At 42.4% G+C, this 17712-nt stretch overlaps 1 protein-coding gene across 1 annotated transcript in view; it reads left to right on the forward strand.

The window, feature by feature from the left end:
• The window catches only part of Sfrp1 (secreted frizzled related protein 1), a 43134-nt gene extending 28005 nt beyond the window's left edge, over positions 1–15129 (forward strand). Inside the window, exon 3 of the mRNA XM_047551702.1 lies at positions 11653–15129. Within this exon, the coding sequence (XP_047407658.1) occupies positions 11653–11975 (323 nt within the window). The 3' untranslated portion in view covers positions 11976–15129. The remainder of the gene's footprint in view (positions 1–11652) is intronic.
• Positions 15130–17712: the final 2583 nt, after the last annotated feature.

Consider the following 17712-nt stretch of genomic DNA (forward strand, 5'->3'; position numbering starts at 1 on the left):
AAGCAGGAAAGGAGAACAAAGTTGGGGGCTTATGAGTTTGCATTGCCTTCATTTTTCCTGAACCATTGGCTTTCCTTCAGTTCTAAGAACCCCTGCAGTTATTTGTGAATGAGGGTTCAGATGGGTTGAGAGAGAAAAGACTCAGTAGGGTCAGAGGACCCAGAAGCAGGAATCTGGGTATTCAGCTCAAGGCTGATAGCCGTGGCTGCTCTGAATGCAGACTGGCTGAGCTTGGCAGAGAAGAGGAACTCTGGTAATTGAGACAGTGCCAGCCTTGAGACAGGGCTGGTGCTGACTATAGTTCACTTTTTAGGTTCTTGGCTCCAACCAAATCTATTTCAGACCAAGACTGATTTCAGCTCCAAGAAACTAGAGGAACCTCTGTTCTGTTTGATGTATGTCGACATGCAACCAGACGTGTCTGTTTCTGGTGGGCCTTTGCTGGGTGGGTGATAGGACAGCCATATGTGTTCTGTCCCCTCGTTATAACGATCTCCAGGTTTGCAGTGAAGCCAGGTGCTGCCTGTCTGATGGATGGGAAGTTATGTGTCGTGGGCCCAGACTGGACTTTGGTGCTTGCCAAGGGCCAGAATTGGGGCAGGCTGCCAAGGCAATCTCATCTTCCCAGCCTCCCTGCTGTTAGTATAAATCCCAGAACAACTGGGGAAAAAAAAAGAGGAAAGAAAATTCAAGTGTAGAAAGTTGGATAGACAGTCAGGGTCAGATGTGTGAATGAGCAAGAAGAAACTTAACCTATGATTAGGACCCTCTGAGGGTGAAGTGGGCTTGGAGAGTAAAAGAGAATTGAATAAAGGTTAGAATGAGGGATTTGGGTCATTAACTTTTTTTTTTTTTTTAGCTTCTTTAGCAAAAGTTTATAACGAATCAATGGAATGTCTCTCTGAATCATTTTATACCTAGAAAGCCCTGGGGAGGGAAAAGAGCCAGTTAGTGAAACCCTTCCTTGGTAAGGCATTGCACTAGTCAGTGCACAGGGGTGAATAAGGCTTGCAGGAACTTGCAGTGGGGAGGAGGACATAGAAGGTACGCTTGGGAAATTATCATGCAAAGGTTGTGACAGGGAAGGCCATGAAGGTCAAGACTTGAACTGGCTAGGGGCTTCCTGAAGAAGATGGACTATAACTTGTCTTGAAGAATGGGGAGGAAGAGCATACATTTTGCCTGGGGTGTACTCTCTGCTTTTAAATGGATTGGACTGCGAAAATAATAGAATGAGGAGAGTTGAAATATGCCTTGGCCACCATTGTGCAGAGGCACTGGACTCAGCCTGTTTAGGGGGATCCCATCTTCAGGGGGATGCAGCACCTGCCCAAGGTCTCTTCTTGCCATCTGTCAAATGAGATAGCATACAGCCTGCTAGATGTGCTTGAAGTATTTCAGGTCCTTTTCTGGGGTTGTCCTTGGGTTTAGACAGCTTCATGATCAAGACTGGTACTCTTGGGCCTAGGCTCTGGTACATGCAAGTGAAGTCTTTTGATGATGTGAACAGACAAGGGGTTTTTATTTTTTGTTTATTTGTTTATTTTGTTTTTTCCTCTTGGATGGTCTTGGCTTTAATATTAAATTTCTAAAACAGAGGAAGGAAATACAAAGGTTTAGATTTAGATTGCCATTGATGAGATGGAAATGGAGATGAACTTGCCTAACACATTTGTTTTGCAAATGATTACACTAAGATCCAGAGAAGGAAAGTGATTCATTCAAGTTTATACAATAAGTTAGTAGTGGGTTTAGTCAGCTGGTGTCTGCTGACTGTGGATTTGGGATCCTTTCTTCCGAAATGTGCTGCCTGTTGGCTGTCAGAGCCTTTGTTTTCTGACTTTGCAAGTTTCTATAGTTATGGAACCAGTGTTTCATGGTCCTTAGCAATTCCATAAATGGTGCAAGACCATGTTGCCCAAGGTCTGCTGGGCAGTGGACATGCTCATGCTGATCTTCCTGCCATCAGTCTGAGCTTCTGTGGATGGGGTGGGGGGGCGCTGTCCTCAGCCCCTGGATTGTTTAAACATTCAAGAAAGAGTTCTTAAAATATGCTACTGTGAATAACTAAGGTAATAATCCAAAGAGCCTAGCCTATCCCCACCCTCAAATCCTTTAAATCTGTGGTTCCCAAGTGTGGTCATCAGTCCAGCAGCATCAGCCTCTCTCGAGAACCTGTTAGAAATGCAAATTCTTGGCCCCCATCCCATTGCTTCTGAATCAGACACTCTGGGGTGGACCTCAGCCATCTCCATTTTTACGTGTGATTCTGGTGGTGCTCAAGTTAGACTTGTCTTAAGCATCTTTCAGTGCTGTGGGGACAATTCATGGCTTTTCCAGTTCATTGGTTCTGAAGCCATCTCTCCCACTCCCCATCTTTTTCCTTCCAAAAGACCATCTCACACTTCAGCTTGCCATTTGGGTGAACCCCAGGAGGTGGAATGAAGAGGGATGGAAAACCAGTAACCCCGTGTAGGAACAGCTGTTTTCCTTGGCAGATTTGCCTGAACTTGAAGCCACAATTCAGTCAGTCCCAATGGTGGCCTTTAAGTGATTCTCCACATCTCCTCTGCCTCCTGCTTAGGGGTTGGGAGCTGGCAGGTGGAGGTGGTGATGGAGTGCCCTGGGAAGGGAAGAGTCAGTGCTCTACTTCCTTGTACTGTGAGACCCAAGCTCTTGCTGCCAGTGCCACCGACACACATGCTTTCCCAAATAAAATCACCAGGCAGCACTTTGCTCTCAAAGTGGGTTTTCATTTTGCACCATTAGCTTAAGTCAGTAGGGATTTAATACAATCCACAAAATCAAGCAGTTAGGCAGTGTGATTCTGGATGGTGGAAATTGATGCTACTAGTGTGTGTGTGTGTGTGTGTGTGTGTGTGTGTGTGTGTGTGAGAGAGAGAGAGAGAGAGAGAGAGAGAGAGAGAGAGAGAGAGAGAGAGAGAAAGAATGAATGAATATGAATGGATAAACTGAATGTTGGGGAGGGGCATGTAAATTTGCAAACTCTACACACTCCTGCCTGACCACTTTCCTAAGGTGTCTAGGATCCAGAAAACAGGACAACTTCAACTTAATAATTTGCCTCCAAAGAGTCACTTAAAAGCATTTTCTACATCTGCTTCTTATAGATAAGAGGAAAAAAAGCTGCTTTCAATCCTTTTAGGTTTTTTATTTTGTAGTGTATGTACTATAGTCAGTAAATGCATATAAATATGCAGCATGTGGTTTGTGGTCAGGGGAGGGAGCCTGAGTTATTGTGACAAAGTGCCAGCTCCTTTCTCTGCTAAACGAATTAATGATGCCAAACACCAGCTCCTGCTGGGAACAGAGGGTTCTGCTAAGCTGCCATCAGGAGGCCATTGTCACTAGGACTCATTTGGGCCCTAATGCCTCAAAGCCAGCTCTCCATGGTGCCCAGACCCTCTGCTGAGTATTGGAAAGAAGCTGCAGTCTGTCAGAGCCAAGGGCCCCTACCCAGCGCTGTTCCCAGTCTCATTTGCACAGTTGATTTGAGAATAGTGCTTTCTGCCTCAGGCCTTAGGGTTGCCCACCCAAGATTTGTGAACCAGGCAGAGGAAACAGAAAATAGGGTCCCTCTGTCTTCATGGCTTCCTGAGGCTTTGTTATCTGAATGGACTCATGTGGAGGCTCCATGTGGTAGGAGGGCTATAAGTCAGGCCTTCAGGGCTGATGCATTGGGGTGCCATATGTGCACCCTACTTAATCCAAGTGGCTGGTTGTCCCTGGCTGGTGACAAGCCACTTTGTCAAGAGGTTACCTGTCTCTGTGATTGGCTTACTCTGTTCCTCAAGTCATCTATTTGGGAATTTTGGACCTCTCTGAAAGAGAAATCAATTTAGGAAAAATGCAGATCTCTTCAGAATCAGGGTGTGCAGTCTCGTATCTGCCCCTGGTTGATTTTTCATTGTCATGTATTGGAGAGAATGTATTCAAGTGCTGGTGCAGTGTCCCCACCATGGCTGGGACTCCATTCATCTCCTCTCAACTCTCTTACTGGAGTAAAGCTAAAGTTCTAGACAGAGAGCTAGGCAAGTAGGTGGGAGTCAGAGCTGTGAGAACCTCCAGCTGTATGACCTCAGGCAAGTTACTTTTGAGCACATCCCAGTGAAGTTTAATGTCCCTTCTAGTTCACAAGTAAATAATCCACATTTTTTTTTTTTAAACTTGAAACGTGATGGGGATTGACTAGATCTGTTGGTTTTCTCTTGTTCCCTTTAAGGACAAAACAAAACAATAAACCAAACCTCCGCCCCTAACCCGGAACCCTGAACCCCAAAAATCCAAAAGGTTGAAAAAGCAGAATTCTTATTCAAAACCCCTAAGAAGTCTCAACTAAAGCCAAGTTGCTTCAGTTGACTGGAGAATGGATGGCCTGAAAATGTAATCTCTTATTTCTTGAATGGTCTCACATTGTGTGATTCATTTATATTTTATAATTTATTGGACTATAAACTTTTTAAAACCCAAGTATTTTTGCTTCAAAATAAATTCAGTTTAAAAAGTCAAATAGGAATCAATGGCTTTTAATAAAAAATTGCAATTCACTACCCTATGTCTTCTCACCCCAAATTCCCATGACCCAAAAGTAATAATTTTCAACTACTTTAACAATTTCATGTGATATTTAGCAAACTAGAGCAAATATATGACATGTGTGTTGTTTGATTTCTTCATTTTTAATGTTTAGACATTATTTAATATTTATCTGTTATTGAAGTTAAAGATTTCTCTCCCTTGCGCTATTTTTCCAATGTAGTTATATAGTACTTTGACTGAGTTAGTATTCAATTTTTAATTTTTTGGAATTATGTAGGTATCATTTGCAGCTGAACCAGTAAGTATATTACATTTACATTTCATTTTTTTTCACCTGTGTGTGTGTGTGTGTGTGTGTGTGTGTGTGTTTGAGATACTAAAAGTCTAATTTTATTTGTCCTGTTTCTTATGTTCATGTTATGAATTCAACCCCTGCCTTTCTGGCAGATTTTCATCAGATCATTTGCTTGAGCCCTTTTACCTCCTGCTTCATTCTGAATTGATTGAGCTTTAAACCTGCTCTGCAACTATTATGGAAAACCTTTCTAAACCTTCTTTGGCCTTTTTTATGTTCAATCTTCGCTTGAATGCTTTGTGTTCTTGTTTACTTCTTCGTTTTTATAACTTCTTAAGCTACATGGGAGGTAATTTTTTAAAAACAGTTTTCTCATGATTTCTGCATTGTCTGTTATTTCTGAAAAAACATTTAAAAAAAATTTTTTTTGAATGTTTTGGTCTCTGCCATTCACTTTTAGATTTCCTTAAATCCTGCCAATTTTGACTATGCATTTGAATATAAGAGTGAGGTATGAAATTGGAAACTCTTTGTTTATATGCAGGGCCTATGAGTTTTAGGCCTTATTTTAGAGGTTTTTTTTTTGTTTGTTTGTTTGTTTTTTTTGTGGGGGGTGATAGCAGGGACCCATAGGTCTTTTTTTTTTTTTGAGCAACTAGTTTCTTTAGAGAGAAAGCATTCAGTCTTCTGCCTGGGAGACATAAATGTAGTGTCCTAAGCTCTGAGGGGCCCACTTTTTACTGTGCAGACTTTCACTTATTCCTTTGGGGTCTATGTAGCACTTCGCCGCCCTTTTTCCTATGTCTCTGGTTCAAACCTTCTGCATAGGATAGACCTATTGGCTACTCTTGGAGCTGGTGAGGGAATGGTCACTTGGATTCATGTCTCAGGGCAGTGGATCTGAGTGTCCCTATACAGACTTTATTCCAATCCCTGTGTTTTACTATACTGGTATGCAAGTATACCTGTGTCCCCAGTGCATGACCACCTCTGGACCCTGCAGTGTGGATCAGCTTGATTCATCCTGGCATCTCTCTTGTAACTAGCTAGATTTCTGCATTTATTTTCTCTGCCAAACCTAGTTCCATCATCCATTTGCTTTCTGCTATATGAAATGTTGTTGATATATTCTTGTTTCCCTTACCATTTTTGTGCACATCTTTATAACTTTTTTAAACTATAATTTTAAATTGATTTAAAGAAGAAGTGGAAATGTTTGTACCTGCTCAATCTGTTTGGCCAAAAGTGGCCAGTGGTAACTCTGTAGGTTTCTAGGAGTCTAGTGGTTGTCTGTATGGCATGCCTTTGTTTTTGCTTCCAGTTGGTTTTTAGCTCTCTGGAATTCACCCTGGCCTCTTCAGATCCTGGCTTTCCATAGGGCATCAGTGACCCACATCACCAAGTCAAGTGACCTAGTTTCAGACTCAAACTTCTTCAGCATTGGGGGTTGAGGGGCATCACCTTCATTTAGAACTGCTTCCTGCCACTGGCTTTTGTGACACTGGGCTGCCTGGTTTCTTTCTTTCTTTTCTTCTTCTTTTTTAAATCTTTGCATCTGATGACTTTTACAAATTTTCTCCCTGCTGTCACTACAGCAAGGGTGCTTCCTGGGGTTCCCTCCTTCTTTTCTCTATACCCTTCATTGTAACTGTTATCTGTGAGCAAATGAGTCACAAGTCGGGTTCCTAACTCAGCTCTATTCTTACTTTCCCCATCATTTTCTTTTTAGATTCCTATAGAAATTTCAGATTATTGGTTATATAAATGGCTGGCCCTTGGCTGATGTCTGTCTTGTGTCTGAGCACTCTGTCTAGGTTATGGGAAGAATGGTGGCACCATTAGTGGAAGCAGGCAAATCAGGAGGAATAGACAGTTTTGAAGAAAGTGTGGGTTTGGGAATGGTGGAATGACTTTTCTGATATTCATCTCAGCCTCAGAAATATGGCCAAACTTTGTGGGAAGTCTATCAAGGAAGTATAATTTGTGAACAATAAACATGGTTTGAGTGACTGAAAATGCAGTGAAACTATAATGATCTACTCAAACATAAGGGATTATTTGTTTTAAGATGACTGAGAAAGACCCAGAAAGTCCCTAATTGCAGCCTCAAGTTTTTGGTTTTTAGAGTTTCTGGGTCTCTGAATTCTTGCTGATAATAATAGGTGGGAGCAATGTCTCATTCTTAGAGGACGTTAAATTGTTAAAGTTAAAAAAAAAAAAAAAGATTTTTTTTTTTTTTTTACTTTGTTTTGTTTTAGTTCATGGCCCAACTGTTACAGGTAACTGAGATCAAGGGTTTGAGATGGAGTTTAGATGTAGTGTTTTCCATCAGGGTAAGCAGGGCACACAATGAGATCAAACCCATGGTAGAGAACAGTGCTAAGGATGAACTGAGCTGGCTTCCCAGTTTTGCCCAGCCTGGGATGCTCTGGATGGTAATTCTGCCAGGCTAGTGGTCAGATTATGCTCTATACCTTTCAGATGGAAAACCGAGACTCCAGGTGTTTAAAATCAAATTTTGAGGTTACACAGAATCTAGGACCCATAACATTGGCCAGCAATAGCTTTTTCCTGACCTGTCCCTGACTTCTGGGTCTTCTCCCTGACTTCTGCCACCATTGGCACTGTGAGTTCAGCCAGGGGTAAAAATCCTTGAGGTCCAGGCATGTTAGCACATTGGATTGGGGAGGCAGTGGTGGTCAGCCCAGTAGTTCCTGGGTGTAGCATGGTGGGGGATGCAAATACATCCATAAGGCATAGGAAATCAACCTTAGACAAGTAATTGCCTATCCAAACATTGCTGGTAATCTGCATCCCTGAAATAAACCCTTGAATGATGGAAAGATGTTAGCAATTTCTGGCCATATGTTCCTTCTTCCCTATTTTCTCCACCTCAAAATAGAAAGTGATCCAAATGGCAAGAAGTAAAGAGTCTAATGCATAACACATTTCCATCATCTGATTTCCCTTCTCCCCTCGCTGTTCCCCCACCTATGTAAACTAAATTCCTTTACACGGTCATGGCAAAGAAACATTAATGTTTGATTTGAGTTGTGATTAAAAGCAACACAATCAAAAGAATGAAATAGTTTCCATTGAAGCAATATTTTAAACTGAGTCATGGTATAGTAGGAGAGAACACAGTCTATGGGTTTAGGTGTGGGTTTTAATCCTGATTGTGTCTCTTGCAAATTGTGGTCTTGCATTGTCATGATTTAGTCTGAGTCTGATTCCATCTCTTTCATTGTAATAAGATAATAACGATGCCTACTTAACATGCTCTGTTTAACAGGCAGAGCATCTATCCTATGTTCATCTATAGAGCTTAGCCCATGGCAGCTACTCAGTGAATGATGGCTAACTTTTCTGCAGAAAAGAGTACCTTCCATTGTCAGCTGGTGCACCCATTAGTCTCTCCTGGTGATGTATTTGGTCATGCCTATGGCAACACTTGGTTCCAAGCATTAGACTTTGGAAAATAGGTTGGGACTTATCTAATAACCTGGGCCACTTTTTGGAGAGTCTAGGGAGAGGTATAGAATTGTTTTTACTCCCTTGCTTCCTTGTGGTAACTTTTGCAGTCTTTCTTTGGTAAATTGGTGTGTTAGCCAGCTTCCTATTACTATAAAGAGAAAAGGTTTATTTTTGGATCACAGTTTTGGAGATCCAGTGCATGTTCACTTGGTTCCATTGCTGTGGGTGAGGCAGCACATTATGGTAGGAACACATGACTGAGCAAAACCACTGACCTCAAGACCAGGAAACAAAAAGTAGCAGAAGAGGAAGGGGTTGGGGCACAATAATCCCCTTCAAGGGCGTGCCCCCCCAGTGACCTAAACACCTCCTGCTCCACCTCTCAAAGTTTCCACCACCACCAAGGAATGGCAGGTTTTTAACATGTGGGCCTTGGCAGGTGTTTAAGATCCAAACTATAGCAAGTGCTTCCTCCTATTCCTATTGCTCTGTTCTGCAGAGGGAAGGCAGAGATGAGACTTGTCTCTGCTGTGGACTGGGCACTGAGTCTTTTCTTGCTGGTCCCTCTCTCGACCTCACTGAGAATTTTTCTTATTTCAGTAAGCCACATGCTGGAACAGGTGAAGTCCTCTCTCAAGTGAATCACCACTTCATTCAGGGTTTGTAAGGCAGCGGTAGAAGCTGAGCCAGGTGTGGGCCTGTTCAGGCATGTCTGGGGCGAGGCCTTTGAGGGATGGTCTCTGCTGCTTTCCCTTCACTGCACTCCCACCTGTTGGTTCCCATGTGCTCTGTCCACCATGGGGTAGGAGCTAAGCATAATCCCAAACCCTGGGCAATCACTGACTCAAGCAAGGGATAGAGTTTGAAAATGCAAACTCATGGGGAAGCTGTGCTCAACTCACTCCTGTGTGCTAGGCAGCCTGGGACAACTTGGAGGTCAATCTTAATCCTCAGCTAGAGCAGTCTGCTCATTAATACCCAGTTCTGACCTTTCTGCTACCCTTGGGGTGAGGCATTTCTCAGGCCCAGGCTATTATATGGGGCTTGAGTTAAGTAGGCATCAAGATCTGGAACTCCTTTCGTCAGAAAAAGAAAACAGTGGGAGAGGATTTAATTTACTGACTTTGACACATTCATTACAGATTTGCTCCTAGGAGTTTTTGCCCTTCTTTTTTGCTTGTGGGTTAGCCAAGGGTGTGGTTTTCTAATCAACCAAATATTAAATAACAAAGTCTTTGCTAATGTAATCCTTTGCTAGGGTAGTCTCTTTCAGCCCCAGGAACTCTTTCACCACTCCACTTTAAAATGTGGGAAGAGTGTCTGAATTCCTCCCCCTTATTTTCTCAGTCCTTTTAATGAGCACTTTTAAGTTTGGGGTTTGTTATAAAGAATTCTGGAACCATAGAGTCAGCAGGGATACAGCATGGTGATTAAAAGTGCACAATCAGACATGGTGCTGCAGTTTGGATTAGTGTCCCCAAAGGCCCATGTCTTGACGGCTCAGTCCTCAGCCTGTGGCACCTCTGGGAGGTGGTAGAACCTGTAGGGGGTGAGTCCCAAGGGAGGAAGTTAGACCACTGGGGCCCATACCCTGGAAGAGGATATTGGGGCCTCCACCCCTCTTCTTTCTTTCTCTTTTTGCTTCCTAGCCATCATGAGGTGAGCAGACTGCTTCCACCATTAAGTACTGCCTCAGCAAAGCAATGAGGGCAATTGACATGCCCCGGAACCTCTGAAACTGTGAACCCAATGAACCTTTCCTCCTTATAAGTTTACTACCTCAGATATTTGTTACAGTGATGGTAAACTGACTAACACACAATTTGTTAGGATTGATGATTTTGGGCAAGTCAATTTAACTCCTCAAGCCTCAGTTTTCTCATCTCTTCATTGGGGAAAATAATTGTACCTTCCTGATGAAATTATTAGGATTGATTGAGGAAACACATGCAAAAGACTTAGAACCCTTTCTGGTATGCCACATGTTTTTATGATCATTAACTTCTTATGGAGTATAGGTGGAAACCTTGGGTTATGAAAAAAGGGCCTTGATAATTTTTAATTCAGAAGATTTCAAAGGATATCCACATTATCTGGTGACTGGCACCTGGAAAATGATTTCCAATTCCTAAATACCTGGGGTTGGCCAGTCCTAGAGGGGAATCAATTGTGAAAGTGACACTACATAATTAGTGTGTTTACAGTTTATTGAGTGTTTTCACACTAACTTGTAATTATCAATGGACCCCATCTGGCTGTCACTGAAGGATCCGGTCCACAGGTTAAAGATAATGTTAAGGGCTGGGAGTATATCTCAGTGGTAGAACGCTTGCCCAGCATGTGGGAGGCCCTGGGTTTCATCCCCAGAACCAAAAAACAAAACAAAACAACCCTCCCCCCACACAAGAAAAATCCAAGTTATGGCAAAATTTGTAGAGAGAGAAAAAACGGGGAGGGAGTTGGTGGGTAGGCCTATTTTCCCTCTCTGCTGGGGTTGTGTTGAGAACAGAAGCAACCTTGTACCATATGGGTTTGTGGAGAGACTATCACCTAGTTTTATCCACTACAACTTCACTGGGGCTTGCTGTGATCTGTCAGGAAGTCAAAGTAGGGTTTATTTCTGTGTTGGTCTTCTCAGTTGGAAGAACCTTAGGGGTACCTGTTAATGGTTGATTGATTAGTGGTGAAGGGACGTTAGCAGTATCTACTGTCCAACTTCCATGGAGAGACAACCATGAGAACTCAGATTTTGCCCATGCTGAAGCTGGATGTTGATGTTTAATGCACCTAAGCCTGACAATTCAAAGTGTGCTTTAACTTTCCCTTGCTGAATGTGAAATAAGGCAGATTCTCTCTGCCTTATTAATAGGGCCCAACTTCCAAGGAATTTTTGAATCTACTTTCTCTTAAACAAAAAAATCAGAGTTTTTTTCTTTGCTGGAATTTATAACACCAGATTATATGAATTAAATGGGATGGTTTGACCCCCTTCTTCCCTGAAAGCATTGCAGGATATTCTGAGTCACTTGGAATTTACAAAAAAGAAATATGATTTGGGTATGAAAATTTATTTGGAAGTCAGGGTGCCCTATAGCAGTTCCAGAGATGTCCTTAGACGCCACAAAACTAGGGGTCAGAATCAGAAGCATAGTGACTGAGACTTTGGTTTTCATTTCTAGAACTGCCTCTTTCTCCTTGCTGTTTGCGTTTCATGTTACTCTCCACTTCAACCAGATGTTAGGGTTTTTGTTTTAGATGAAAAACTGTGTTCTAAAATGCTATGTCTTCCCTTCTCTCCCTTTTTGCCCCCATCATCTCCATAGCACTGAGGATGAAAATCAAAGAAGTGAAAAAAGAAAATGGCGACAAAAAGATTGTTCCCAAGAAGAAGAAGCCCCTGAAGTTGGGGCCCATCAAGAAGAAGGAGCTGAAGAAGCTGGTGCTGTTCCTGAAGAATGGGGCAGACTGCCCCTGCCACCAGTTGGACAACCTCAGCCACCACTTCCTCATCATGGGCCGCAAGGTGAAGAGCCAGTACTTGCTGACGGCCATTCACAAGTGGGACAAGAAAAACAAGGAGTTCAAAAACTTCATGAAGAAGATGAAAAATCACGAATGCCCCACTTTTCAGTCGGTCTTTAAGTGATTCTCACGGGGTGGGTTGGGGAGGGAGCCGTGGGTGGGGTGAGGGACGGGGGAAGAGCGGACGACCCTGGAACCCGGGGGTTCCCACACACTGCTCCTGTTGGTAGTGGACGTTGCCACCCGGCTGGCTTTGTTCTTGCAGTATTCCCACTCCCTTCCCTTCGTAGCCACACTCCAGACCCCAGTATAGCCACGTCCAGGTAAGGAAAGGGCCATTTAGATTAGGAAGGCTTTTAAGATCTGCAGCGTGGAATAGTAGCCACTGTGCTTTATTCAGAGACACAGTCACTAAAATATTTTTTGCCAGTGAAAACAAACAAACATGAAAAAGAGGTATTGGGCAAAAAGTGAGAGAAGGCAGCAGAAACTAAGTTCTGCATCTTTCCTAGTGTTGTTGTAAATTGCTTATGGGCTTCCCAGCCAATCTGTGCCTCTGGAACTAGGAAATTCTGAGTGTTGGTAAATTGCATTGTTTTCAGTTCCAGAATGATCTCTCTGCTTCAGATAGAAACACATACACTGCACTTGTCGTTTCAGATAACTTCTGAAAGTAATAGGTGCAGGGATGAAAAGTGCAGGTGCAGTAGGTAGTAGTGAGAACAAAGTGACTAGAAGAGAGGTCATTGCCTGCTCTGCTCTAGATTCTCCCATGGGATCCTCTTTGGATATGAATTGGCCAGTCTCAGATGCACTGCTGTTCATGTCCACCTTGTGCATGACCTCATTTCCACCCACGTGCAGGGGCGACATGCATTCGCTTTCATGTAAAGAAGAGGAACACAGTGGGCACAAGAGAGATGAGGATTTTCAAGCTGAGAAGGCAATGGTTTGTTGTTTTCCAAAAACATAAAGAAGAAAAGAATGTTTGAATTCTTCACTAAATTACTAGTCAGGGTAAATTGTGAAATTGGGTAAAGAGCTTTATATTCTCATTTCACACATTCATTTCACATTTTAAAAGAACAAAGATGATGACAAAAAACGTATTGACTTTTCAAGGTTTTTAAAAAAAGTCTACATTGGGCATTTGAAAGGCCAATCAAGACCAAGGTCTCCTGATCCATATGAGAAGCTCCTTCACTGGGCCTTTTCAGGTGGAGGTGGATTCGAGGTCCTCCTTTGTGAGTTCTCAGATGCCCTGGAGCTAATGCAACGCTGACAGAATTCCTAGTGCTTCCCAAACTTTGCTCTCCTGTGAAGGAACTGATTCCGTTAAACTTGGTTTCCTTTAGATCTAAGAAATTTCAAACATCCTGCCTGTCTGACACCCTCCACGTTTTACTTTTGTACTCCCCCACCCCATTTCTTCCAAGGGAAAGTTGACACAAATGTCCCCATCCAAGAAAACAGTTTCAGAGGCAAACCATCTCTGCAGTTTTTTCCTAAGTGCCAGGAGATGTTTCTCAAAGTCATTTTGCCTAATAAGTGATATAAATAAAACAGTTCTCTTAAACCACTTTACTTCTGTTGTCCAATGTAGAGCAAGTAATTCTAAAAACATAATAATAATAACAACGTTAATTTCTTCTGCCAAAGCCTGATTCTTGATTTCCCTATCACATCTCAAGGACCTTAGTGGTTGCCCCTCTGGGCAAACATTCATACCCAATCCAGATGTAGCAGTGAAGCTGTCAGGTGTCAATCACCCTAGTGGCCCTGGACTGACAGAAGCACTGGAAGATTCTGTTAATTCTGGAAAACTCCAGTATGAAAATCAGCATGCCAACTTAGTTACCTACCTGAGAGTGATCCTGATGTAATTAACCTCTCATAATTAGTAATCCCATCATTTTAACACTTTAACACTCTCTGATCTTTAAAGTTTTGGGGGACTTAAATGATTTGCCTATAATTTTGTATGACTTAAAATGTGTATATATATTAGTAATTAGAAATATTATACTTTCCATTGTCCAACTGTTAGAGCAAGTTCACAAGTACATGGATTTGGGCCTTCATTTTTGTGGATTAAGTCAAGAGCTCAGTGATTGTTATGGATCTAATGCACATTTTGACAAAGTGTGTTATGCATTGGGGCCCTTTCTATGTTTAGGGGCCTTCACAGAGGGATTTATCTGGGATATCAGCAGTTACCACAGAAAGAGTAAGGAAGAGCAGGTGGCCATGCTGTACACTCTGTAAATGGGAATTCTCAGGTAGGAAGCAACTTTTTTGGAAAGGGTTCAAAATAACTTGGCAATGTGAACCACAGCTGCACATTTTACCCCAGCCACAGGGTCCTTGGTCTTTAGGTTTGACTGTATACTTTGTTGAAGAATTTAGATACATACCAGCTTTGTCTCTACTGCATCAGCAATTTCAGGAAGAAAAGGGTGACTATCTATGGGCCCAAAGTTGCATTATTACCAGCTGTTGTTTTTTTCAACAAAGGATATAAAAAACCAATGTACAGACTCATTGATTTAGTCATTGGTTTCCAAAAGAGGATAGTTTTTGCTAGTACAAAAGTTGGATTTGTGAAGCTTTAAAATCATTCTGGAGAAAGTCCCATAAGGCCGTTGGCAGATCGCAGCTAAATCTTTGAAGAATATTAGTAGTTATCTTAGAAGATAGTATGGGAGCTGATAATTCCAAGAACATTTTATTTTTAAGATATCCTGTGTAACACTTGGCTCTTGGTGTTGGTGGATTAGCACCAAGTTCTCCCCAGGGCAGAATCCAATCAGAGCTCCAGTTTTCATTTGGATCTGTAAATTACAGAAATCCCATTTCCCAAACCTAGAATCTGTTTTTCTCATCAGACTCCATGTAGCTAGTTGCTCTGTTGTAACTTCATAGATGTGTTGAGCTCAGTGAGTGAGCTGTTTTAGAAGTGCACCTTAGACAATTTCCCCAGAATAATGTGCTGGCTGTTCTGACCTGTTGTCAGAAGATTTGCAGGACACAGATAAAATTCCCGTTTCCTTGAGTTCCTTTGTAGTTCTCCTCTCTTAGAGTCTAAATCTTTTACACAAGCTTTGAATACTGTGAAAATGTTTTACATTCCATTTCATTTGTGTTGTTTTTTTAAGTGCATTTTACCAGATGTTTTGATGTTATCACTTATGTTAATAGTAATTCCCGTATGTGTTCATTTTATTTTCATGCTTTTCCTCCCATGTATTCACTTGACTAAAATCACTCAATTAATCAACTATAGTGTGAATTGTGACTCCCTGTCCCCCACCCCACAATCATACACTTGTCATCTTCTTCCACTGCACACATACCCACTGGCTCTTGTTTCAGTAATGTTTTCTGGTTCCAGTTCAGCTGTTTTCTGGGTGCGGTGACATGGTGTGGGTGGGCTGGGGAAGACTCCTGGGATGCACTGAAAGTTCCCCTACACTTGTTCTGCATTTAGCATATGCTCCTATGAATAACTGCCTGAGGTGTTTCTAGCTGTGTGTTTCGGATTGAGAGAGGTTAAATACTTCCTCTACAAGAGTGCAGTTTCCAACTTTGCCTGAGTTTCTTTTCCATATTTTTGGTTTCAGATGCTCTTTCCCCTCTGGCCCAAATCAGTGTTCAGATTACCAGCTAGGACTTGAAAACTTGTTTGTGTCTGGATTGTTGGACCTGCATGAGACGTTAGAGAAGATCATGCCTTCCTTCTTTACAGATGAAGAATCTAAGATGTGATGTGGCCAGGACTTCTCAGGGGACCTGTAGGTCACTGATGGTGCTGGAGTTAGAACCCAGCACCTGGGTAGGCACAGGGTCTGAATTACTGCTGAGCTTCCTTTTGGAACCTGAGTGTCACACTGCTGAGCCCAAGCTGTTTCCTATCAGGCTGTAGTTTTCTTGCCTAAGGAACACTTCCATGTGACTTTTAATTCTGTAAACAATTGCAGTAATAACTTCATATGAAGTAGTTCCCTGATTGATAAAGTATCTCGAAACCTGAAACAACTGGCATTTTCCCCCAAAGTGAGCATATGTCCCCAAATCACCCCAAACCTCACACTCAATCACAGAAACACCATTTTTAAAATCAGTCTATAAAGACTTGTAAGATTCTATTACAAGTCATGTTCTGGCACAGAAAGATGTTCATATACTAATGTCCCTGACTGGTGAAATGGTGGGATGTTAGCACAGCCAGGTGAGACATTAGCATTTACTTCTAGTTCCCCTGTGGTTAATAAGAAAGAAAATTTCTTCTACACTGGGCATAGATGTCCTTGTCACCGCTGACCCTGAAGCCCCATCACCCCTGACTTAGAATTTCCTATTGCTCTCTTGAACTTGTTTCTTTTTAACAAACCAGCACAAGGACAATGAACTGTGCATAAAGGCATCTCAGCTGCAGCTGCCAGAGTGGCCTTGGAGTTTGGGGTACCCAAGAACTGCTCAGGTCTTATGCTCAGGGATGCTGGCAGCACCAAGAACTTGCCCTCAAACTGCACAGCACACAGTCCACTTAATGAACTACACAGGTGCTTCCCTACCTTTGGGTAATAAGAGTCATGGGTCAGAATGTCCTCCAAGTAAGGTTGGTCTTCTAAAAGGTCATCTTCCCACATTGGATCCAGAAGTGCTGGCAATTCCCACTTGTTCCCATGGGAGATAAATCTGTATCCATCATCCAATAGCAATCACAAGAAAGAACCATTCTTAAGTTTTAATAGGGATAAGTATCACTGAAGGGAGCTTGCTCACCCATCATTACAGCTTCTACCCCTAGATATTGTGATTAGGAAGGTTTGTGATGGGCTTTGAACTTGTAACTCACGCATTTAGGTTTTCAGGCATTCCCAGTGCACTGCATCTTTGCAAAACTTTCTAATAGGATAACTGACTTGGGGATGGGAGGCAAGGGATTATTTTGTTTTCTTCCTTTCCCCTACCTGCATATGTCATATTGCTGCCATTCAGTCTGAAGTTTGATGGATTATTTTTCCTGGGTATTAGTTATTAAAAGTAAGTTACATATGGGAGGGAATGAGACTTTATTCTTCTCTTTAGGATTGGATACATCTGGCTCTCCAGAGTGCTTCCTGGATTTTAATATGCACATGAATCTTGTAGTAACCCATGTTAAAATGCAGATTCTGACATGGTAGGTCTGAGGTGGAGCATTCTGCATTTTTAATGAGCTCCTGGGTGAGACTGGATTTGCTGGTCTGCAGAACACACTTTAGGTAGGGACACTCTAATGGACTGGTGGTGTCCTTGCTCCTGTTGTGATAATGCCATCTCTGGGATCCCTGTGTAGAACCTGTGTCCTAGGGACTCAAAATATGAGCCATGCTTTGGGCTGAGAAGATAAACCGGAGTGAGTGCTGGTTATTGCTGATCATAAACCCAAAGCTGGGGGCCAGTCTTAAACTATTTGATTCCCACCCCGCAAGGTTTTGTGCATGCCAAGTGCATTGCCACTGAGCCACGCTTCTGTCCCTAGATTTTATTGCTTGCTAGGCAAGTCCTCTACCCTCAGCTTTAGATTTCAACCCCTTCAGGATTGATTCTTTTCCCTAAGACTGCTTACTCTGGAAACTTGCAGATACACCTCCCCTCCCCCACCCGCCACACGGCTTTTTTTTTTTTTTTTTTTTTGACTCCTCAGCAAACTAGAATTCCAAGCTGTGTCCTTTTCAGACTTCCCCATGCCCTGCCCCACTCACCCTCAGATCCACAGGGATTGTCATAGTTAACCAACTGGTGGTATATACCCGGGCAGCTAAAGTACAGAAATTTGACAATGGAATTGGGACTTTTCATGTTCCATTTGCTTA

The sequence above is a fragment of the Sciurus carolinensis genome, chromosome 4 (genome assembly GCF_902686445.1).
Source record: "Sciurus carolinensis chromosome 4, mSciCar1.2, whole genome shotgun sequence".
NCBI classification, from domain to species: Eukaryota; Metazoa; Chordata; class Mammalia; order Rodentia; family Sciuridae; genus Sciurus; species Sciurus carolinensis.